Here is a 25,285-nt window from a genome sequence, read left to right as displayed (position 1 = left end):
TACAGCAAGTTTTACAAAACCTTTAAAGAGGAACTAATACCAATACTTTTCAAGCTATTTCAGGAAATAGAAAAAGAGGGAGAACTTCCAAATTCATTCTACGAGGCCAACATCTCCCTGATTCCTAAACCAGACAAAGACACTTCAAAGCAAAAAAACTACAGACCAATATCTCTAATGAACCTAGATGCAAAAATCCTCAATAAAATTCTGGCAAATCGGATTCAAAAACATATCAAAAAATTGTGCACCATGATCAAGTAGGATTCATCCCTGGGATGAAAGGCTGGTCCAATATATGGAAACCAGGTGGAATGTGAACCCAGGAGGCCACTGCGGACTCTGCACCCGCAGATGTGTGGGTCTGGCCTCCCAGCCGAGCTGCTCAGCTATTCTCAGCCAGCCCATGAAAGGGGCCAATCCCTCATCCTCAGAAGAAGACCTGGAGCTCTCGGTGCTCCAGGAGCAGTGGGATTAGTAGACGCCTCTCAATGGAGCCCTCCAGGTCCTGGCTGCTTCGGCCGACGACACCAGCCCAGACCAGGCCAAGAAGGAAAGTCCCTGGAGCTCCTGCAATAAGAAGTTGGTCGGTAAGTGTGAACTGTGGATGGTCATCACCTGCATCTTCCTGGGTCTCATTATAGTGATCATCGTTGGTTTATGTCTTAGTGGAGTAACTTATATTGATGAAGATGAAAATGAAATATTTGAGATATCATCAAACAAAACATTCTTCATCATGGTCAAGATTCCAGAAGAGTGCATTACAGAAGAGGAATTGCCTCACCTGCTTACTAAAAGGCTTGAAGATGTGTACAGTAAATCTCCATCTCTGAGTCATTATTTCACTTCAGTTGAAATAGTGAACTTCAGTAGTGAAAACGCCACAGCAACCTATCACCTGCAGTTTGCGGTTCCATGGGGAGATGACGGCTTTATGAAGTACATGATAAGTGAGGAGCTTGCACTGGGAGTTTTGCTACAGGATTTCTATGATCAGAGTGTACCTCATTGTGAGAGTCTGGGGCTTGATCCACCATCTCTCTTGCTCTATGAGTGAATTGGTTGAGGCTGGTCTGTCAGAAGGTGCTCCTCTGAGTTTTTGGAGAGAAAAGAACTCATTATCTTTTACAGGAAAGATCCTGTGACAATGAGCACACTGTCCATCCTCCTGATTTTGCACATATAGGAAGTCTGACTCCATACCCAGCAAGGCAGCTCCCAAGCGCTGACCCACTTGGGTCAAGTCTTGACAAAGCAGAAAGTCAGATGGGTGGAAGGGTTGGGTGAGGGCAGGTCACTTGATGTGTGGGCGCTGCAGTTCTTGAGTCTTTGGCTCTCTTTACCCATGTGTGGATACTTTCTCTTTAGCACAAGGGTGGTGTAGTGCTTTGTTTTAGACAGTTTTCTGTCAGCCTGTGTTGGGGCAGGGAGAAGTGAGCATCCAGGCAAGGGAGAACTCAACCAATTGCTCTTTGAAATCTCCAACTCTTCCCACCATTACATAATATCTGGGTATCTTGGCAAATCAGCCTTAAGCACATCATCCAGTGTTACTTTTACATACAGAGTCATAGAAATACGATAGGGATTACTAATGATTTGACATCTCCTTCTTTCTGTGACGCCTAAACGCCTTTTTTTGTAAACATGAGTCCCTGTGGGTTTTGAACATGCAACCATCATTTTGCATTGTCACTCCTTTATATTTTTATAAACTTCCATCAAATAAGCATCAAGATTGCTTAACTACTGCTGTGGATATCACACATGTGCTTTGTAGTCCCCGTGTTACTGGCCTTCTTGCGGGACTCAGTGTCTTGAGGCATTGATGGTGTGTCTTATCCCCAATGGCTGTGAAACAGGATTGTCCCTTTGGCATAAATTGTTGAGAGCTTATGAATGTCATTTGAGGGCAGGATGAATGTTAGGGACTGTATCAGTCTTCAATGGATATAGAATTGCCTGTTGTGAAGGTATAGAATATTTGTTTGGGGAGAAAAATACCTTTGTACACATTTTCCAGGAGAAACAGTTGTTTGGTCCTATAAGGAGATATTTAGCTGCAGTATCTCAGTGTCTTAGCTGCCACGGGTGGAAGTCTGTGAGAGGCAGCTATGTATGGGTGCATGCCAGAGTGACTTGAGCTTGTTATGAGACAGGATTCTGGATAATGTGAATTTGCTTTTTTATTTAACTAGAAGACACATGTATTATAACTCATTGTTTCATTATAAGGATAGTTCCTTAAATTAGTGAATTTTTCTTCTTCCTCTTTATTTTTTACATATCAAACATGAATCTTTTAGTGTATTTGTACTTTTTGGAATATAATGAAGAATTTTAATGGAGAATGACTTTAAAAAACATTTACAGTAAATTATTTTGGCATCTGCAAAAAAAAACAATATATGGAAATCAATAAATGTTATTCACCACATCAATAGACTTAAAAATAAGAACCATATGATCATCTCAATAGATGCAGAAAAAGCATTTGACAAAGTACAGCATCCCTTTATGTTCAAAACTCTAGAAAAACTAGGGATAACAGGAACATACCTGAACATTGTAAAAGCAATCTATGCTAAGCCTCAGGCTTGCATCATTCTGAATGGAGACCATATTGAAGGCATTCCCTCTAAAATCTGGAACAAGACAGAGATGCCCTCTCTCACCACTTCTGTTCAACATAGTTCTCAAAACACTGGCAAGAGCAATTAGACAGACGAAAGAAATTAAAGGCATAAAAATAGGAAAAGAAGAACTTAAATTATCACTATTTGTTGAAGACATGATTCTATACCTAGAAGATCAAAAAGGGTCTACAAAGAAACTACTAGAACTAATAAATCAATTCAGCAAAGTGGCAGGATATAAAATCAACACGCATAAATCAAAGGCATTCCTATATATCAGCAACAAATCCTCTGAAATGGAAATGAGGAAAAACACCCCATTCACAATATCCTCAAAAAAAAATAAAATACTTGGGAATCAACCTAACAAAAGAGGTGAAAGACTTATACAATGAAAACTACAGAACCCTAAAGAGAGAAATAGAAGAAGATCTTAGAAGATGGAAAAATATACCCTGTTCATGGATAGACAGAACTAACATCATCAAAATGGTGATATTACCAAAAGTTCTCTATAGGTTTAATGCAATGCCAATCAAAATCCCAATGGCATTTCTTGTAGAAATAGATAAAGCAATCATGAAATTCATATGGAAAAATAAAAGACCCAGAATAGCAAAAACAATGCTATGCAGGAAGTGTGAATCAGGCGGTATAGTGATACCAGACATCAAACTATACTACAGAGCAATAGTAACAAAAACAGCATGGTACTGGTACCAAAACAGGCAGGTGAACCAATGGTACAGAATAGAGGACACAGAAACCAATCCACAAAACTACAACTATCTTATATTTGATAAAAAGGCTAAAAGCATGCAATGGAGAAAGGATAGCATCTTCAACAAATGGTGCTGGGAAAACTGGAAATCCATATGCAACAAAATGAAGCTGAATCCCTTTCTCTCGCCATGCACAAAAGTTAACTCAAAATGGATCAAGGAGCTTGATATCAAATCAGAGACACGATGTCTGATAGAAGAAAAAGTTGACTACGATCTACATACTGTGGGGTCGACTCCAAATTCCTCAATAGGACACCCATAGCACAAGAGTTAATAACTAGAATTAACAAATGGGACTTACTCAAACTAAAAAGTTTTTTCTCAGCAAAAGAAACAATAAGAGAGGTAAATAGGGAGCCTACATCCTGGAACAAATCTTTACTCCTCACACTTCAGATAGAGCCCTAATATCCAGAGTATACAAAGAACTCAAAAAATTAGACAATAAGATAACAAATAACCCAATCAACAATTGGGCCAAGGACCTGAACAGACACTTCTCAGAGGAGGACATACACTCAATCATCAAGTACATGAAAAAATGCTCACCATCTCTAGCAGTCAGAGAAATGCAAATCAAAACCACCCTAAGATACCATCTCACTCCAGTAAGACTGGCAGACATTCTGAAGTCAAACAACAAGTGCTGGCGAGGATGTGGGGAAAAGGGTACACTTGTTCATTGTTGGTGGGACTGCAAATTGGTGCAGCCAATTTGGAAAGCAGTATGGAGATTTCTTGGAAAACTGGGAATGGAACCACCATTTGACCCAGCTATTCCCCTTCTCGGTCTACTCCCTAAAGGCCTAAAAATAACATGCTACAGGGACACTGCTACATCAACATTTATAGCAGCACAATTCACAATAGCAAGGCTGTGGAACCAACCTAGATGCCCTTTAATAGACGAATGGATAAAAAAAAATGTGGCACTTATACACAATGGAGTATTATTCTGCCTTAAAAAATGACAAAATCATAGAATTTGGAGCGAAATGGATGGCATTAGAGCAGATTATGCTAAGTGAATCCAGCCAATCCCTAAAAAACAAATGTCAAATTTCTTCTTTGATATAAGGAGAGTAACTAAGAACAGAGTAGGGACGAAGAACATGAGAAGTAGATGAACATTAAACAGGGATGAGAGGTGGGAGGGAAAGGGAGAGAGAAGGGAAATTGCATGGAAATAGAAGGAGACCCTCAGGGTTATACAAAATTACATACAAGAGGAAATGAGGGGAAAGGGAAACATAATACAAGGGGGAGAAATTAATTACAGTAGAGGGGGTAGAGAGAGAAGAGGGGAGGGGAGGGGAGGGGAGGGGGTATAGTAGAGGATAGGAAAGGCAGCAGAATACAACAGACACTAGTATGGCAATATGTAAATCAATGGAAGTGTAACTGATGTGATTCTGCAGTGTATATGGGATAAAAATGGAGTTCATAACCCACTTTAATCAAAGTGTGAAATATGATATATCAAGAACTATGTAATATTTTGAACAACCAACAATAAAAAAATAAATATTTTAATTTCATTGTCAAATCTGAAGTTTAAATTTCCTAGATACAGTATTCTTGGTTGGAGTCCATTATTTTTCAGCATTTGAAATACGTTGTTCCAGGATCTTCTCGCTTTCAAAGTCTGTGATGAAAAATCAGCCATTAACCTAATTGGTTTACCTCTGAATGTAATCTGCCTCCTTTCTCTCGTAGCTTTTTATATTCTCTCCTTGTTCTGTATGCTGGATATCTTCATAATTATGTGTCTTGGAGTTGGTCTATTACGGTTTTGAATGTTTGGGGTCTTTTAGGCTTCCAGGATTTGGCAATACATTCCATCTTTCATATCTGGGAAGTTTTCTAGGATTATTTCATTCAATAGATTGTTCATTCCTTTGGTTTGAACCTCTATGCCTTCTTCTATCCCAATGTCTCTCAAGTTTGGTTTTTATATGACATCCCATATCTCTTGGATAGATTGCTCATGAATTTTAAGCATCCTTTCTGTGTTGACTATATTCTTTTCAAGTTGATAAACTTTGTCTTCATTATCTGATTTTCTGGCTTCTACTTGATCTAGTCTATTTGTAATATTCTCGTTTGAGTTTTTAATTTCGTTTATGGTTTTCCTGCATTTCTAGGATTACTGTTTGATTTTTTTTAGGATCTCTATCTCCTGGTAGAGTTCCTTCTTTGCAATTTGAATTTGCTTATACAATTTGTTTTCAAAGTATTCTTTCATTGTTTCGACTTGCTGTCTCATGACTTCTCTAAGATTCCATTCCATCTGAGTCAGGTATGCTTGAGTTTTTTCTCTGTTCATTTTTTCTGATGCCTCTAGGTTCTCCTGTAGATTTAAGTTGTCCTGCATTGTTTGTAATCCTTTTTTCCCTTGTTTTTTTTTATGTTGTTCACATTACTTTCCAACTCTGTTTAACTGCTGTGTTTCTGTTTTCTCCTATAAATTTGTTTTGGTTTTGTATATCTCTGTGGTCTCTCCTTTTTTTGTGGGAGACCATGCCTAGAAATGTTGGGCTTTATTGTACTTTAAAGCTGATTCATTCAATTCATAAAAGGCTTCTGAATTCTGTATGCATATAGTGATCTGTTGTTTGGTCTTAGGACTTTATGTTTAGGTTAGGTGCTGTGATGGTATGAGGGTTAGTATGTCTTGGCTACTTTGGAAGATTGCTTTACTGAAGGGGGATATTAACAGGCAATTGGATCAGGGTGTTTGATAGTAGCTAGGTATTTAGGAGCCCTATAGACAGCCTCGAAACATTCACCTATTTGCATTTAGACAATGACACATAATGGAAGATGTAATGCTAGGGATGAAAGTTGGGGGGTAGGGGAAGGAAGGTGCTCTTATAAAGAAAGAAGGAGAGAGAGATAGATAGATTAGAGTAGAATGGAAAGAACAATAAAACTTGAAATGGGAAAGAAAGAAAGAAGGAAAAGGGGAGAAAAAAATTGAAGTCTTAGAGATCCATTTTCTTCTCTTCCAGTAGGCGGAGCTGTGCCCTCGGAGCCGAGCTTCTGCCCTCTATGTGCCGACAGCAATCCCTGTAAGGCAGCTCCTGGGATTCTCTCAATCCTGTTAGTCCAGAGCTGTTTCACTTCTCTGGCCCCTCCGCCCCTTCCTCTTGCCAGCCAGCCAGCCATGTCCTGTTCACCAGAGGTGGTTCCCCAAGGATCTGGTTACACTTGCAGCCCCACCGCGTGTCCTATTTCCAAAACAACTGAGCACTCTCTCTGTCATTCATCTAAGCCCCAGTGCTGTGGAGCGGTGATCTGGGAACCAACAGTTTAATTTTTCTGGACCCCTTTGGTGGGCACATCCCCGGAAACTGGAGGCTAAGAACTTTGCTGCTGGTGGTAAGGGGAGTTGGGGATCAGGAATCCCCTCTGCTTTCCTGCAGACACACCCCCGGAGAGATTCCCGAGGTTTCCTGGCTGCTTGTATCTGGAGGGGGTGGGAGTCACACACCTGCTAAAGTGGATTCTGTGGGGAAGGAATCCCGTTGGCCGAAGTCTGGTGACGTCACCTCTCTGCTATTGCGGGCCCCAGGCTCCTTGCCAGAGTGTCCGAAGGGAGGGGTGGGACTGGTCTGTCTCTGGTTGGTTTCAGTTCCCGGTTTGCTATTTCATGAAGGCTTGGCTAGAGACCTCTTCCTAGAGTCCCTGCACCGCTCCTGCTGAGCTGCGCCTCGGAGGCTACCTGCCCAGTCGTGGGGGCCATGGGCGAGCGGCTGATGGTTGCCGAGTCGTGCAGGCAGCGGCTGATTGGTCTGGACATCTGCACCGCGTGGCAGAGATTCACTTGTCTGGGGCAAACTGTCACCTCCAAAAATCCTACTAATTCCCGGCCGGTCTCTCTTCAGTGGAATTTTGCTAGGAGTTATTCAGCAGGTAGAATCTAAGCGTATCAATGCGACTCTCTGACCCCGTTATTGAGGAGGTACTGAAAGCACTGCCTCCCCACCCGCCACCATGTTGAATCTCTGCTTAAAAAACAAATGCCAAATGTCTTCTTTGATATAAGGAGAGCAACTAAGAATAGAGCAGGGAGGAAGAGCATGAGGAAAAGATTAACATTAAACAGAGATGGGTGGTGGGAGGGAAAGGGAGAGAGAAGGGAAATTGTATGGAAATGAAAGGAGACTCTCAACGTTACACAAAATTACATATAAGAGGTTGTGAGGGGAAAGGGGGGAAAACAAGGGAGAGAATTGAACAACAGCAGATGTGGAAGAGAGGGAAGATGGGCGGGGAGGGGAGGGGGGATAGTAGGGGATAGAAAAGGTAGCAGAATACAACAATCACTAATATGGCATTATGTAAAAATGTGAATGTGTAACCGATGTGATTCTGCAATTTGTATTTGGGGTAAAAACGGGAGTTCATAACCCACTTCAATCAAATGTATGAAAGATCATATGTCATGAGCTTTGTAATGTTTTTGAACAACCAATAAAAAAAATAAAGCATAGATTGTATTAAAAAATAAAACTAGAGTTAGGGCTGGAATTAGGGCTAGGTTTTGGGTTAGGTTAGGGCTAGTGTAGGACTACGGATAATGGAAGAATTAGGGTTATGATTAGAGATAGCATTAGGTCTAGGTCAAGGTCTAGTGTTTAGATTAGATTTAGGTTTAGGGAGATTATTAGATATAGGGTTAGTGTTAGGGTCAGAGTCAGGATCAGTGTTACTGATCAGGGTTAGGGATAGGACTCAAATTAGAGCTAGGATTAAGGCTAGGTGTAGGGTTAGGTTTTGTGTTAGGGTTAGCGTAAGAATTAGGGATAGGGCTAATGTCAGGTCTAGCATTACCTTTAGGCTAAGGACAGGTTAGAGCTATGGCTCAGTTTTGCTTTAGAGCTAGGGCTAGGGTTAGGGCTAGTTTTAGGATTAGCGATAGTGTAAGGGCTAGTGGTAGAATGAGGTTTAGGCTTTGATTTATTGTTATGGTTAGATCTAGGTTTAGGGCTAGGGCCTGCATTAGGATTAAGGTTAGGGCTAGTGTTAGGGTTATGGTAACGGATAGGGTTAGAACTAGAAATAGGACTGGGGTGCAATTAGAGTTATTCTTTGGGCTAGGTTTAGGGCAGGTTTAGGGTTAGGGCTAAATTAGGGCTAGGATTAGCACTAGGGTTAGTGTTAGGTTTAGGCTTAGGGTTAGGGCTAGGGTTATGGTTAGTGTTAGTGTTAGGGTTAGGGTTAGATTTAGGGGAAGGGGGTTATAGCTAGGTTTAGAGCTAGGGTTCAGGTCAGAATTTGATTTAGGGCTAGGGTTAGGGATCAGGTTAGGATTAAAGCTAGGTTTAGTGCCAGGATGAGGGTATGTGTTAGGGCTAGGGCTAAGATTAAGGCTAGGGCTAATGTCAGGTCTAGGTTCAAAGTAAGTGGTAGTTTTATGGTTAGCTTATGGCTAGGTCTAGTGTAAGGGTTAGGTTTAGGGTAAGGGTCAGGTTTAAAGCTAGGTGTTTTATTAGGGTCAGGGCCTAGGTATGGTTTGGTTTAGGTTAAGGTTTAGAGTTAAGGCTTGTATTCGCATTAGGGTTCAGTTTAGGATTCAGGTATTGGATAGGGTTTGGTTTAGGATTCAGGTTAGGTTTAGAGTAATGGATATGGTTATTGTTAGTGATAGGGTTAGCATTAGGTTTAGGCTTATCTTTAGGGTAATGGATAGGGTTAGAGCTAAGGTTAGGGCTAGGGTTAAGGTTAGAATTAGGACTAGGGTTAGGGTTAGGCCTAGGGTTAGTGTCAGGGTTAGATTTAGGGTAAGTATTAGGATTTGAGCTAGGGTTAGGTCTAGGGCAAAGGTTAGGGTTAGAGTCAGGGCTAGGGTTAGGGTTAGTGTTATGATTAGGGAAGGGGTTAGAGTTTGAGCTAGGTTTAGGACTAGGTTGAGGGTTAGGGTTAGGTCTAGGGTTATGCTTAGGGTTACAATTAGGGCTAGGTCTAAGGCTAGGATAAGGGCTAGGTTTGTGTGATGTTTATGGCTGGCATTAGGGCTATGGGTAATGTAAGAGCTTGGGTTATGGTTATGACTAGTTTTAGTGTTAGGGTTATGGATAAGTCTAGTGTTAGGGTTAGGTTTGGGTTAGGATAAGGTTTAGAGCTAGGATTTGTGTTAAGGTAAGCATCAGTGTTTGGGTTAGGGTTTGCGCCAGAATTAGAAATAGTGTTGGGGTCTAGGGATAGGATTAGTCTTTGTTAGGTTAACGGTTGTTGTTAGGGCTAGTTCAAGGTTTTTGTTTAGGGCTAGGGCTAGATTTATGACTCTATTTAGGATTAGGATAGGACTAGTGCTAGTGTTACTGTTAGGTTTAGGTATAGGTTTACTGGTAGGGGAAGAGTTAGAGTCTGGTTTAGGGTTAGTATCAGGTTTAGATCTAGGGTTCATGTTGGGGTCAGAATAAGGATCAGGTTTTGTGTTAAGGCTAGAGCTAGAATAAGGCTTACGTTTAGGGCTAGTAAAAGAGTTAGGGTTTGGGATAGGCTAAGGATTAGTGTTAGGACTATGGTAGCATTAGGGTGAGGGTTTGGCTTAGGGTAATGGATAGGGTTACAGGTAGGGTTAGGATTAGGGATATGGTTAGGGAAAGGGTTAGGGTTAGGATTAGGGTTACTCTTAGGATTAGGTTTAGGTTTAGGGTTGCGGTTTGAGTTAGTGTTAAGGTTAGGGTGAAGATTAGGGATAGCATTACTGTTTGGGTTAGGGTTATAATTAGTTTTAGGATTAGTGTTAGGTTTAGGGTAAGGGTTAGTGTTAGGATTAGGATTAGGGTTTGTGTTAGGGTGAGGGCTACGGTGGGATTAGGTTTAGAGTTAGGATTAGGGTGAGTATAGGGTTAGTTTTAAGGTTTAGGGTAGTATTTAGTGTTAGGGTCAGTGTTAGTGTTATGGTTAGGGTTAATGTTAGGTTTAGCGTTAGGGTTTTGGTTAGTTTTAATGATAGGGTTAGGGTTAGGATTAGGGTTAGTGTTAGGGATAGTGTTAGTGTTATTTAAAGGTTAGGGTTAGGGTTACATTCAGTTTAGGTTTTTCGTTTGGATTAGGGTTTTTGTTCAGGATAGGAATTGGGTTAGGGATAAGGTTATAGTTAGTGTTAGGGTAATTTTAGGGTTAGAGTTGGGGTTAGGGTTTGTGTTAGAATAAAGGCTAGGTTAGGATTACTATTTGAGTTAGGGTTAGAGATATGTTTAGGGTTATTGTTAGGTTTAGGGTTAGTGTTAGTAGTAGGGATTAGGCTTAGGTTAGGGTTAGGGTTAAGGTAAGGTTAAGGATAGGGTTAGTTTTAGGACTAGGATTAGTGTTAGGGTTAGGGTTAGAGTTAGGTTAGGGGAATAAATGGTTAGGGTTATTGTTAGGGGCGTGTTAGGGTTAGATTTAGGGTTACTGTTAGGTTTAGGTTTAGGGTTAGGTTTAGAATTAGGGCTAGGGTTACGATTAGGGTTAGGGTTAGTGACAGGTTAGGGTTAGGGTTAGATTAAGGTTTAGGGTTAGGAATAGTGTTATGTTAGGTTTAGGTTTAGGTTTAAGTTTAGGGTTAGGGTTACTGTTAGGGCTAGTGTTAGTGTTAGGGTTAGGGTGAGAGTTCCTGTTAAGGTTAGGATTAGGGTTAGTATTAGGGTTACGGTTAAATTTAGGGTTAGTATTTTTAGTGTTTTGGTTAGGTTTAGTGTTAGGGTTAGTGTTAGGGTTAGATTTAGGGTTAGTGTTAGGTTAGGATAAGGGTTGGTTAAGTGTTAGTGGTAGGATTAGGGTTAGGGTTACTGTTATGGTTAGGGTTTGCATTAGGGTTAGTGTTAGGGATAGTATTAGGGTTTTGGTTAGGTTTAGGTTTAGTGTTCGTGTTACGGTTAGGATTAGGGTTAGTGTTAGTTTAGGGTTACTATTGTGGTTAGGGTTAGATATAGGGTTAGCGTAAGAGGTCCTGTTAGGGTTAGGGTTAGGGTTAGTGTTAGGGTTACGGTCAGCATTAAGGTTAGTGTTAGAGTTAGTATTAGTGTTTTGGTAAGGTTTAGGGTTAGGGTTAGTATTAGTTTTAGGGTTAGGGTTAGTGTTAGGTTAGGGTAAGTGTTAGTGTTAGGGTTAGTGTTAGGGTTAGGGTTAGGTTAGGGTAAGGTTTAGGGCTATGGTTAAGGTTATGAAAAGATTTACTGTTAGTGTTAGGGTTAGGGTAAGGTTTAGAGTTAGCATTAGTTTTAGTGTTAGGGTTGTGTTAGGGTTTATGTTAGGGTTACAGTTAGGGTAAAGTTTAGGGTTACGGTTACAGTTAGAATTCAGGTTAAGATTAAAGTTAGGGTTAGAATTAGATTAGGGTTAGGGTTACGGTTAGAGTTAGGGTTAGCATTAGGGTTAGGGTTAGGGTTAGCATTAGGGTTAGTGTTAGGTTTAGTATTAGGATTTGTGGTAGGGTTTAGGGTTGAGTTAGGCTTAGGGTTACACTTAAGGTTATGGTTATGGTTAGAATTAGGGTTAGTATTAGGGTTAGGGTTGGGGTTAGGTTTAGTGTTAGGATTAGAGTTAGAGTTAGTGTTAAGGTTAGGGTTTGGGTTAAGGTTAGTGTTAGGGTGAGTATTAGAGTTTTGGTTAGGTTTAGGGTTAGGGTTAGTGTTAGGGTTAGGGTTAGGGTTAGAGCTAGGGTTAGGTTAGGGTTACTGTTGTGGTTAGGGTTAGTGTTAGGGTTAGGGTGAGAGGTCCTGTTAGGTTTAGGGTTAGGGTTAGTGTTAGGGTTAGGGTTAGCATTAGAGTCAGTGTTAGAGTTAGTATTAGTGTTTTGGTTAGGTTTAGTGTTTGAGTTAGTGTTAGTTTTAGGTTAGGGTTACGGTTAGGTTAGGGTTAGGGTTAGGGTTAGTGTTAGGGATAGGGTTACTGTTAGTGTTTGGGTTAGGGTTAGAGTAAGGTTTAGGGTTAGGGTTAGGTTTAGTGTTAGATTTTTGGTTAGGGTTAGGTATCCAGTAGGGTTGGGGTTAGTGTAAATTTAGGGTTAGGATTAGGGTTAGGTTAGGGCTCGGGTTATACTTAAGTTTTCAGTTTATGTTACGGTTAGTTTTAGGGTTAGAATTAGGGTTAGGTTTTTGGTTATGATTAGGGTTAGTGTTAGGGTTAGGATAGTGTTAGTGTTAGGTTTAGGGTTAGTGTCAGCGTTAGGATAAAGCTTAGGTTTATGTTTAGGATTATAATTAGAGTTAGTTATGGTTAGGGTTAGGGTGAGTGTTAGGGTTAGGGTTAGGGTTCATGTTTGCATTAGGGTTAATGTTAGTATAAGGATTAGGGTTAAGTTAGGGTTAGGTTTAGGGTTAGGCTTAGGGTTAGGGTTAATGTTATGGTTGGGTTAGGTTTGGGTTTATGTTTCATGTTAAGGATAGGTTTAGGGTTAGATTTAGGTTAGGGTTAGGGATTGGCTTAGGGTTCTTGTTAGGGTTAGCATTAGGGTTACAGTTGGGGTTAGCATTAGTGTTTGGTTTAGTGTTATAATTAAGTTTAGAGTTAGATTTACGGTTAGGATTCTGGGTAGTATCAGGTTTAGAGTTAGGTTTACTTTTAATGTAAAGGTTAAGGTTAGGGATAGGATTAGTGTCGCAGTCTGGCTGTGTAAAATTCAGGAGCCACTTGTCAAAAGAAACAAACTTTATTTTTAGAACCACACACGCCAAACAAAACAGCTCCTCAGGAAAAACCCTCAGAGTCCAACTGCCACCACTGGCTTCCCACAAGCCTCTCACCCCACCACAAGCCTCTCTCACTCCCACAATCCTCCTGCTCTTGAGGCTGATTGGCTGGGTCATGTGGGCAGAGCCAAAGAAGTCCCCCAATGAGCAGCTCCGTGGTCTTATAGGGCAGGGAAACAGCCCAATGAGCATCACCGCAGAGGAGCCAATCAGCTAGATGTTGCTGGGGCCGCTGTGAGCCAATCATCAGCTGGCAGTCTGAAAGGGTGTGGAAACAGCTCAATGAGCATCTCCAATAAGCATCACCACAGAGGAGCCAATCAGCTAGATGTTGCTGGGGCCACTGTGAGCCAATCATCAGCCGGCAGCTGGAAGTTTGCTGGCAGCTGGAAGTTTGCTGGGACCCTTTCGGCTGTGGCTCTCAACATCTCCCCCTCTCTGTTTAAACAACAAGCATGCGGCTTAGGGACCATGCCTGCCTTAGGTTGTCCAATAGTACATATGGTCCTTACCCATTATCGGATGAGCTGACCTCAAGGCGTCAGCCTCCTGTCTTAGGTTGGTACCATTGTAATTGGGTCTTACCCGTCACTGACTACCGGTCCAGTATACAGCCACACCTGTGCAGAGGTACCAGTGGGGAGGTGAGGTTCTTTACCTCACCTCTGTTGGCCCCCAAATTTTAGCTGAACGATCATGACAAGCAGAAGAAAGGAAGATACACCAAGCCAATTGATGGCTCCTTTTGGAAAAATTGTACCACCGATGACATCATCAGCAAAAATACCCCAACACTACCACAAGTCGCTGCACCAATGGATATTTCACAATGCATACAGGTGAATTCACAATTCATACAAGTGATACATAGTCCAGGCAAGTTCTGCAAGCAGTTCAGTGATGGCTATTGCAGAAGCTGTAGATTGGTTTTATCTTTGTCTTCACTGGCACTGGGATGAAGATAGGAATTCTGGCAATAATGGCTAAAGAAAGAATTATGTAACATTCCAGAAGGCACTAAAAGAAAACAATTTTCTTAACAATTTACATTATCTTGAAGAGAATTATTAAATATAATGAAAAGGAAAGGTGAAAGTAGACAAATATATGTGTTAACCTCCTTTTTTGTTCACATATTAAAACAATCCTCAACAGTTGTTTACCCAATTTAAATTAAATCATTTAAATCATGTGAAATAAAAAAAATATTTGGATCCATTTTTTCATGAGCGCTCATCATATATGATATATGGACATACGTACATTCAAACATATAACACAAAACACAAGTGTGCACACATAATATAATACATACAACACATAACATAATAGTAAAGGCCTTATAACTTTTTACAGGTGAAATCTCCATTGCAATGTTTAAAAACTCTATAGTCAAAAAAATAGAACTGATGGGCAAAATATTAACCTAGGTCTGTATGAGCTCAAAAAACAAAATAGAACTTCATGATATGGGAAAGGGCAATAATAAAATAGATATTGAAAAAAGCATCCTTGTTCTGTCGCAGAAGTAAGGATAGCCAAATTGGAGTTTTGGATATCAGCTGTTATGGATTTGAGCCAAATCATTTTCTTTTTGATCTGTAGAAATCGCTTTAGTTAATCTCTCTGGAATCCAAATCGGCTGCTGTTCTCCCTGTGGAAACACACAAACAGGCCCCCGACTCCAGACAATCACTGGGTCAGGACTTTAGTTAATCTCTCCAGAATCCAAATCGTCTGCTGTTCTTCCTGTGGAAACACACAAAGAAACCCCTGACTCCAGACAATTACTGGGTCAGGACCTTTCCATTGTCCTGTTAGAATATCTTTCCAAAGTACCTTGGGCTTATGTACATTTTTTGGACACATATGCCTTTCCGCAGCACTAAGTCCTGATGAATCCAAATTTTAAAAGTTTAGAGTAAAAAGGGTTATTTTAAGTTTATCTTTGGGGAATATATACCCCTTCCCAATTCCGTCTTTTTGCTTTAATAAGTACATTTTAATAGTTTGATGAGCTCTTTCAACTATGCCTTGTCCCTGTGGATTGTATGGGATTCCTGTTATGTGAGTAATGCCAAATGATGAGCAAAATTGTTTAAAAGTGGTAGAAGTATAACCAGGGGCATTATCTGCTTTTAACTGTTTTGGAACACCCACACTGACAAAATTTTGTAAGCAATCAGCTATAACATCTTTAGTTTTTTCTCCAGTATGAAGGGAGCCCATCAAAAATCCAGAAGAAGTATCAACTGTAACATGCAAATATTTTAATTTTCCAAATTCTGGCAAGTGTGTGATGTCCATCTACCAAATATGGTTAGGTATCAATCCTCTAGGATTGACTCCAAGATTAACTTGTGGTAAAAAGGTCACACAATTTTGACATTGTTTTATTATTTGTCTAGCTTGTTCCTTAGTTATTTTAAAACACTTTTGTAAAGTATTAGCATTGACATGGAACCTTTTATGAAAATTTATAGCTTCTTCTAGTGTAGAGAAAATATGTATGTCATGTGTAGTTTTATCTGCTAAATCATTGCCCAAACTAAGGGCTCCAGGCAATCCTGTATGTTCCCTGATATGTCCTATAAAGAATGGATCTTTTCTGTCCCAGATTAGACTTTGTATAGTGGAAAACAAAGAGAAAACAGTAGAAGAAGGGGAAATCCTAGCGAGTTAAAAAGAAGTCCCTCATTGACTGATAACACGAAGGTCGCGGGTTCGTTCCCGTATGGGTCACCAAGTGCCGCAGTCTGGCTGGGCACAATACAGGAGCCACTTGTCAAAAGAAACGAACTTTATTTTTAGAACCACACAAGCCAAACAAAACAGCTCCTCAGGAAAAACACTCACAGCCCAACTGCCACCACCGGCTCCCCACAAGCCTCTCACCCCACCACAAGCCTCTCTCACTCCCACAATCCTCCTGCTCTTGAGGCCAATTGGCTGGGTCGTGTGGGCGGAGCCAAAGAAGTCCCCCAATGAGCAGCTCCGTGGTCTGAAAGGGCAGGGAAACAGCCAAGTGAGCATCACTGCAGAGGAGCCAATCAGCTAGATGTTGCTGGGGCTGCTCTGAGCCAATCATCAGCTGGCAGTCTGAAAGGGCAGGGAAACAGCTCAATGAGCATCTCCAATGAGCATCACCACAGAGGAGCCAATCAGCTAGATGTTGCTGGGGCCGCTGTGAGCCAATCACCAGCCGGCAGCTGGAAGTTTGCTGGCAGCTGGAAGTTTGCTGGGGCCCCTTCAGCTGTGGCTCTCAACAGTTAAGGTTTGGGTAAGTGTTACCGTTAGGGTTAGGGTTTAGTTTAGGTTTCAGGTTACAGTTAGAATTGATGTTTTTTTAGGGTTTGGGTTATTGTTATGGTTAGGAAAGGATTAGGGTAATTGTAGGGATTAGTGTTATAGTTAAGATTATAGTTAGGTTTAGGGTTAGGATTATCATTAGTGTTAGGTTTCAGGTTAGGGTTAGGGTTAGGGTTAGGGGTAATGTTAGGGTTAGGTTTAAGATTAGGTTTAGGTTAAGGTTTAGGGTTATTGTTAGGTTTAGCTTTAGAGTTCGTGTTAGAGTTAGGGTTAGGTTTACGGTAAGTTTTAGGGTTAGGGTTAGTGTTAGGGTTAGTTTTAGGTTTTGAGTTAGTTTTGGGTTAGGTTTAGGATTAGGGTTATGGTTAGAGTAAGGGTTGGTTTTAAAATTAGGGTTAGTGTTAGGTTTGTGTTAGGGTTAGGGTACGTTTAGGGTTAGGGTTATGGTTAGGGTTAGGGTTTGTGTTACGGTTAGGGTTAGGTTAGGGTTAGTGTTAGTGTTAGTGTTAGTGTTAGTGTTAGGGTTAGGTTAGCGTTAGCGTTAGTGTTAGGAATAGGGTTAAGATAAGGTTTAGGGTTAGGGTGAGGGTTATGATTAGAGTTAGTGTTACTGTTAGGGTTAGGGTGAATGTTAGGGTTAGGGTTAGATTTAGGGTTAGGCTTACTGTTAGTGTTAGGGTTAGGGTTAAGGTTAGGAATAGATTTAGTGTTAGGGATAAGTTTAGAGTTAGTGTTAGGGTTAGGGTTATGGTTAGGGTTAGTGTTATATTTTGGGTTAAGGTTAGGGTTAGTGTTATGGTTAGGTTCAGGGTTAGGTTTAGTTTTAATATATGGGTTAGAGTTAGGGTTAGTGTTAGGGTTTGGGTTAGTGTTAGGGTTAGGGTTCAGGTTCAGGTTTGAGTTATGATTAAAGTTTGAGTTAGGGTAATCTTTTGTGTTAGGGTTAGGGTTAGGTTTAGGTTTTGTGTTAGGGTTAGGCTTAGGGTTAGCATTGCAGTTAGTATTAGGGTTAGAGTTAGTGTTAGGTTTAGGGTTATTGTTAGGGTTAAGGTTACAATTGAGGTTAGTGTTAGGGTTAGGGTTAAGTTTAGGTTTAGTATTAGGGTTAGGTTTAGTGTTAGGGTTAATGTTAGGTTTAGGGTTAGGTTTAAGCTTAGGTTTAGAAATAGGGTTAGGGTTAGTGTTAGGGCTAGAATTATGTCAGGGTTAGGGTTACAGTTAGGTTAGGGTTAGGGTTAGTGTTGAATTAGGGTTAGGATTAGTTTTAGATTTATGGTTAGTGTTAGTGTTAGGTTAAGGGTTATGGTTAGGGTTAGGGTTAGTGTTAGGTTTAGGTTTAGTGTTAGGGTTAGTATCAGAGTTAGGGTCAGGGTTAAGGTTAGGTTTAGGGTTAGTGTTATGGTTAGGGTTACGGTTCATGTTAGGTTTAGGTTTAGGGTTTGTTTTAGGGTTATATTGAGGGTTACAGTGAGGGTTAGGGTTAGAATTACCATTAGAGTTAGTGTTAGGAATATTGTTTGGGTAAGAGTTAGTGTTGGGTTTAGGCTTAGTGTTAGGGATAGGGTTAGGGTTGGGGTAAGGGTGAGTTTTAAGGTTAGGGTTAGGGTTAGGGTTATAGTTAGGATTACGGTTACGGTAAAAATTAGGTTTAGGGTTAGGGTTAGGGTTAGTGTTAAGGTACTGTTAGGGTTATGGTTAGGGGTAGTGTTAGGGATAGCATTAGGTTTAGGTTTAGTGTTAGGGTTAGGGTTAGGGTTAGTGTTATGGTCAGATTTATGGTTTGTGTAAAGGTTAGGGTTAGTTAGTGTTAGGGTTAGGGTTAGGGTTACGGTTAGTGTTATGTTAGTGTTAGGTTTAGGGTTAGTTTAAGGGTTAGGGTTAGGGTTATGGCTAGGGTTAGGGTTAGGTTGCATGTTAGCATTAGGGTTAGGGTTAGTGTTAGGGTTAGAGTTAGGTTTAAGTTTACGTTTAGTGTTAGAGTTTGCGTTAGTTTTAGGAATATTGTTAGGATTAGGTATAGGTTTAGGGTTAGTTTTAGGGATAGGGGTAGGGTTAGTGTTACAAATAGGGTTAATGTTATGGTTAGGGTTCGTGTTAGGTTTAAGGTTAGGGTTATGATTAGGGTTAGTTTTAGAGTTAGGGTTAGGGTTATTCTTCGGGTTAGGGTTAAGGTCAGTTTTAGAGTTAGGGTTAGGGTTAGGGTTAGTGTTAGGATTAGTGTTAGGGTGAAGGATGTGGTTTGTGTTAAGGTAAGGGTTAGGGTTAGGGTTTGTGTTAGGTTTAGGGATAGGGTAAGGTTTATGGTTATGGTTAGTATCAGGTTTGGAGTGAGGCTTAGGGTTAGTTTTAGGCTTAGGTTACGGTTTGGATTAGGGTTAGTGTAAGGGGTAATGTTGGAATTAATATTAGGTTAGGGTTAGGGTTAGGGTTTGGATTAGGGTTTGTGTTAGGGGTACAGTTTGGGTTAAGGTTAGGTTTACAATAGGCTTAGGATTAGGGTTAGGATTAGGTTTGTTGTTAGGGTTATGGTTACTTGTAGTGTTAGTCTTAGCTTAGGGTTAGGGTTTGTGTTGGGTTAGGTTTGTGTTAGGGTTTGTGTTAGAGTTGGGTTTAGGGTTAAGGTTCGTGGTAGGATTAGGGTTAGTGTTAGGTTTAGTTTTAGGTTTAGAGTTACTTTTAGGGTTAGTGTTAGGATTAGTTTTAGGGTTAGGATTTGGGTTTGTGTTAGGGTTATGGTTAGGGTTAGTATTATAGTTAGGGTTAAATTTAGGGTTAGGCTTAGTGTTAGTGTTAGGATTAAGAATAGTGTTAGTGTTAGGGATAGGTTTAGGGTTAGTGTTTAAATTAGGGTTAAAGATAGGCTTACTGTTAAGTTTAGGGTTAGGGTAAGGGTTAGATTTATGGTTAGATTAGGGTTAGAATTAGTGTTAGGGTCCGGGATAGTGTTAGGGTTAATTTAGGGTTAGGGTTAGTGTTAGGGTTAGGGTTAGATTTTAGGGTAGTGTTTGTGTTAGTGATAGTGTTAAAGTTAGTGTTAGGTTTAGGGTTAGGTTTATGCTTAGGATTAGTGATAGGGTTAGAGTTAGTGTTAGGATTAGGGTTAGGTCTAGGGTAGGGTTACTGGTTAGGGTTAGGTAAGGTAAGGATTAGGGTTAAGATTACATTAGGGTTATGTAATGGTTAGGGTTAGGTCAGGGATAGGGTTAGGGTTACGGTTAGTTTTACAGTTAGTGTTAGGGTTAGGGTTAGGTTTAGTGTTAGGGTTAGGGTTAGTTTAGGGTTAATGTTAGGGTTAGGGTTAGGTTTAGGTTTAGTGTTAGGGTTAGGGTTAATGTTAGGGTTAGTGTTAGGGTTCTTGTTAGGTTTAGGATTAGGCTTTGTGTTAGGGATGTGTTTAGCATTAGTGCTAGGCTTAGTGTTACTGTTACAGTTAGAGTTAGGGTTAAGTTTAATATTAGTGTTTGGGTAAGGGTTAGAGTTAGGTTGAGGATTAGTGTTAGGGTTACGGTTAGGTTTAGTGTTAGGGTAGGTTTAGGATTAGGTTTAGGGTGAGTTTTAAAGTTAGGGTTAAGTTTTAGGTTTAGGGTTAGTGTTACGATTATGGTAAGGATTAGGGTTTGGGATACGGTTAGGGTTAGGATTAGTGTTAGGTCAGTGTTAGGGTTATGATTAGGATTAGTGTTAGGGTAGGGTTAATATTAGGTTTATATTTTTTGTTAGGATTAGGGTTAGGGTTAGGGTTAGGTTAGGGTTAGGGTAATGGTTCATGTTAGGGTTAAGGTTAGGGATAATGTTAGGTTTAAATTAGGGTTAGGGATAGGATTAGGGTTACTGTTAGTTTTAGGGTTAGGGTTAGAATGAGGGCTGTGGTTGGAATTAGGGTTAGGATTAGGGTTAGAGTTAGGGTTAATTTTAGGTTTAGGGTTAGGGTTAGGGTTAGTAATAGGGTTAGTTCAGGTTTAGGGTTATGGTTAGTGTTAGGGTTAGGATTAGGCTTAGGTTTAGGATTACTGTTAGTGTTAGGGTTAGGGTTACAGTTATGGTTAAATTTAGTGTTAGGTTTAGGTTTCATGTAAGTGTTAGGGTTATGGTTAGTTTTAGTTTTAGGGTTAAGGTTAGGGTTAGTGTTAGGTTTAGGGTTAGGGTTAGGGTTAGTGTAAGGGGTAATGTTAGAGTTAGTATTAGGATAGGGTTAGGGTTAGGGTTCATATTAGCGTTAAGGTTAGTGTTAGGTTTAGGTTTTGAGTTAGTGTTAGTGTTAGGGTTAGGGTTAGAGATAGTGTTAGGGTTAGAGACAGGTTTAATGTTAGTGTTAGGGTTAGGCCTAGTGTTAAAGTTAGAGTTAGTGTTGTGGTTATGTTTAGGGTTAGTTTTAGGTTTAGGGTTAGGGTATGGTGAACTTTAGGATTAGTAAGGGTTAGTAATTGGGGTTAGTTTTAATATTAGGTATAGGGTTCGTGTTAGCATTAGGGTTAGGTTTAGAGTTAGAGGTAGAATTATGTTTGAGTTAGCTTTATTGTTAGTGTAAGGGTTAGGGTTAGGGATAGTGCTAGGGATAGAGATAGGTTTACGGTAAGGGCTAGTGTTGGGGTTAGGGTTAATGTGTTATGGTTAGAATTAGGGTTAGTGTTAGGGTTAGTTTTAGAGTTAAAATTAGGGTTATGGTTAGGGTTAGTTTTAGGGTTAGGGATAGGGTTTGGGTTAGGTTTAGGATTAGATTTAGTGTTAGGATTAGTGTTAATATTAGTGTTAGGTTCAGGGATATGTTTTGTGTTGGGTAAGGGTTAGGTTTAGGGTTTTTGTTAGGGTTAGTGATAGGTTTAGGGTTAGGGTTATGGTTAGGATTAGAGTTAGAATAAGGCTTAGGATTAGGTTTAGAGTTAGTTTAGGGTTATGTGTAGAATAGGGTTAGTGTTAGTGTTACAGTTAGTGTTAGGGTTAGGGCTAGGGTTTTTGTTAGGGTTAGGGATAGGGTTAGGATTAGGGTTAGGGTTAAGGTTAGTATTATGGTGAGGATTAGGGTTAGGGTTAGGGTTAGGGTTAGTGTTAGGGTAAGTGTTAAGGTAAGGTTTAGAGTAAGGAATTGAGTAAGGTATAGGGTTAGGGTTATGGTTATGATTAAAATTAGTGTTAATGTAGGGTAAGGGTTAGGGTTAGTGTTAGTGTTAGGGTTAGGGTTAGAATTTGTCTTAGGGTTACAATTAGGATTATGTTTAAGGTTCTGGTTATGGTTAGGATTAAGGTTAGGATTAGGGTTAGGTTTAGTTGAGTTAGGGTTCAAGATAGGGTTAGGGTTAGGGTTGCTGTTAGATTTAGAGTTAGGATTAGGTTTATGGTTTGTGTTAGGATTAGGTTTATGATTACTGTTAGGGTTACGGTTAGGGTTAGGGTTAGGGTTAAGGTAAAATTTTGGTTTAGGATTAGTTTTAAGGTTAGAGTTAGTATTAGTTTTAGTATTAGTTAGAGTTAGTATTAGTTAGGGCTAAGGTAAAATTTTGGTTTAGGGTTAGGGTTAAGGTTAGACTTAGTATTAGTTTTAGGGCTAGGGTTAGGGTTAGTGTTAGGGTTAGGGTTTACACTAGTATTAGCTTTAGGGTTAGGGTTTCTGTTAGGGTTACAGTTAGGTTAAGGTTAGGGTTATGATAAAGGTTAGGATTAGGGTTAGAGTTAGGTTCAGGGTTAGGTTTAGGTTAGGGTTAAAAATAGGGTTAGTTTTAGGGTTAGGGTAAGTGTTAGGGTTAGGGTTAAGATTAGTGTTAGGGTTAGGTTTAGGGTTTGGGTTAAATTAGGTTTAGGGTTAGATTTATGGTTCATGTTAGAATTAAAATTATTGTTAGGGTTAGGGCTAAGGTAAAATATTGGTTTAGGGTTAGCGTTAAGGTTAGAGTTAGTATTAGTTTTAGGGTTAGGGTTAGGGTTAGTGTTAGGGTTAGTGTTTATGTTAGTGTTAGCTTTAGGGTTAGGGTTTCTGTTGGGGTTACAGTTAGGGTTAAAGTTAGAGTTATGATAAGGGTTAGGATTAGGGTTATAGTTAGTTTAGGGTTAGGTTTAGGTTAGCGTTAGGATTAGGGTTAGTTTTAGGGTTAGGGTAAGTGTTAGGGTTAGGGTTAAGTTTAGTGTTAGGGTTAAGGTTAGGGTTTGGGTTAAATTAGGTTTAGGGTTAGATTTATGGTTCATGTTAGGATTAAAATTAGGGTTCGTGTTAAGTTTAGGTTTAGGGTTAGGTTTAAAGTTAGAGTTATATTTAGTGTTAGTGTTAGGGTTAGGGTTAGTGTTAGGGTGAGGGTTAGGGTTAGAGTTAGGGTTAGGGTTAGGTTAGTGTTAGGGTTAGGTTTAGAGTTAGTGTTAGGGTTAGGGTAAGGGTTAGGGTTAAGATTAGTGTTATGGTTAGGGTTAGGGTTTAGGTTAAATTATGGTTAAGGTTAGATTTATGGTTCGTTTTAGGACTAAGGTTAGGGTTTTTTTTTAGGTTTAGGTTTAGGGTTAGTGTTAGGGTTAGGTTTAAGGTTAGAGTTATATTTATTGTTAGGGTTAGGGTTAGGGTTGTTTGGGTTTGAGTTATATTTAGTGTTAGCATTAGGGTTAGTGTTAGGGTTAGGTTTAGGATTAGGGTTAGATATATTGTTACATTTAATATAAGATTAAGGGTTAGGTTTAGTGTTAGGGTTAGGGTTAATGTTAGGTTTAGGGTAAGGGTTCGGGTGAGGCTTAGGGTTAGTTTCAGGGTGAGGGTTAGCTTTAGGATTAGAATTAGGGTTGTGGTTGTGGTTAGGATTGGGGTTAGGTTAATGTTAGTGTTTGGTTTAGGTTTAGTGTTAGGGTTATGGTTAGGTTAAGTGTTAGGAAGAGGGTTAGTGTTAGGGTTGTGTTCAGGTTAGGATTAGAGTAAGGGTTCATGTTAGGGATAGGGTTAGGGTTAGTGTTAGGTTTTGCTTTAGGGTGAGGGTTAGAGTTAGTGTTAGTGTTACATTAGTGTTAGGGTTAGGGTTAGGGTTAGGATTAAGGTTAGGTTTAGGTTTAGGATTAGGTTAAGTGTTAGGGTTATGGTTAGGATTAGGTTAGCATTAGGGTTAGGGTTAAATTTAGGGTTCGTGTTAGGGTTAGGATTAGTGTTAGGGTTAGTGTTAAGATTAGGGTTAGGGTTAATTACTGTTGGGGTTTGGGTTATAGTTAGGTTTAGGGTTAATGTTAGTGTTTGAATTAGGGTTAGTATCAGGCTTAGCATTAGGGTTAAGGAGCGGGTTAGCATTAGGGTTCGGGTGAAGGTTAGGGTTAGGGATAGGTAAGGGTTAGGTTTAAGGTTAGGTTAGGTATAGGGTTATGGTATGGGTTAGGGTTTGTGTTAGTTATTAGGGCTAGGGTTAGGGTTAGGGTTATATTAGGGTTAGGGTTAGGGAGAGATTTAGGGGTAGGATTTGGGTTAGAGTTAGTTTTAGGGTTATTGTTAGGGTTAGAGTTAGGGTTATGTTTAGGTAAGGGTGAGGTTTACTGTTAGGGTTACTGTTAGGATCAGGGTTAGGTTTAAAGTTAGGGTTAGGGTTAGTTTTAGTGTTAGGGTTAGTGTTAGAATTAGCATTAGGGTTATCGTTTGTGATAGGGTTAGGATTAGGTTTAGGGTTTGTGTTAGGGTTAGGGTTAGGGATAGTTTTATGTTTAGTATTAGGTATAGAATGTGGCTTAGGGTTAGTTTTAGGGTTATGGTTAGGTTAAGGTTAGGGTTAGGGTTAGTGTTAGGGGGTTAGGGTTAGGGTTAGTGTTAGGGTTAGAGTTACGGGTAGGTTTAGTGTTAATGTTAGGGATAGAGTTAGTGTTAGGGTTAGGGTTAGTGTTAGGGTCATGTTTAGGTTTAGGGTTAGATATTATGTTAGAGTTAGGGTTAGGGTTATGTAAGGGTTAGGTTTATAGTTAAAATTATTTTTAGGGATAGGATTATGGTTAGTGTTAGGGTTAGTGTTAAGGTTAGGGTTAGGGTTAGTGTTAGGGTGAGGGTGAGTTTTAGGGTTAGTGTTTGTGTTAGGGTTTGAGTTAGTGTTAATGTAAGGGTTAGGGTTAGGATTAGGGTTTAGTGTTATGGTTAGGATTAGGGTTTGTGTTAGGGTTTGTGTTAGATTTAGGGTTGGAATTATGGTTAGGATTACCATTAGGGTTATGGTTATGGTTAGTGTTAGAATAAAGTTTACGGTTATGGATAGGGTTAGGGTTTAATTTAGGGTTAGGATTAGGGTTAGGGTTCTGTTAGGGTTAATTTTAGTGTTAGGGTTAGCATTAGGGTTAGGGTTAGTGTTATTGTTAGGGTTAGCATTAGGTTTAAGGTTAGGTTTATGGTTAATGCAAGGGTTAGGATTAGAGTTAGGGTTAGTATTATGGTTAGGGTTATGGTTAAGGTTAGGTTTAGTGTTAGGGTTAGTATTAGAATAAGGGATAGGGTTAGGTTTAGTGTTAGAGTTAGGGTTAGGAAAAAGTTAGGTTTAGTGTTAGGTTTAGGATTACTGTTTGTGTTAGAGTTAAGGTTAGGTTAAGACTTAGGTTTTTTGTTAGGTTTAGGGTTAGAGTTATTGTTAGCAATAGGGTTAGAATTAGGGTTAGTTTTAGTGTTAGTGATAGGATTAGTGTTAGTGTTACATTTAGGGTTATGGTTAGGGTTAGGTTTTCTCTTAGGGTTAGTGTTATTGTTAAGGTTAGAGTTAGAGTTAGTGTTCGGGTTAGGGTAAGGTTTAGGGTTAGGTTAAGGATTTGGGTTAGGTTAGGGTTAGGGTTATGGTTAATGTTAGGGTTAGGGTTAGTGTTAGGGTTAGGCTTTGTGTTATGTTTAGGTTTAGGGTAAGTGTTAGGTTAGGTTTATGGGTAGGATTATGGTTAAGGTTAG

General features: G+C 39.8%; 1 protein-coding gene across 1 annotated transcript; it reads left to right on the top strand.

The window, feature by feature from the left end:
• The first annotated feature begins 406 nt into the window (after positions 1–406).
• On the top strand, positions 407–1,065 carry LOC101967987 (TPA-induced transmembrane protein). Its single transcript, XM_040281971.2, is given in 1 exon segment — positions 407–1,065. A coding segment is annotated over 1 exon segment (654 nt). The 3' UTR covers positions 1,061–1,065.
• Positions 1,066–25,285: the final 24,220 nt, after the last annotated feature.

The sequence above is a fragment of the Ictidomys tridecemlineatus genome, chromosome X (assembly GCF_052094955.1).
Source record: "Ictidomys tridecemlineatus isolate mIctTri1 chromosome X, mIctTri1.hap1, whole genome shotgun sequence".
Classification (NCBI taxonomy): Eukaryota; Metazoa; Chordata; class Mammalia; order Rodentia; family Sciuridae; genus Ictidomys; species Ictidomys tridecemlineatus.
Note: the sequence above shows the minus strand (reverse complement) of the source record. Positions and strands in the feature narration are given on the sequence as shown.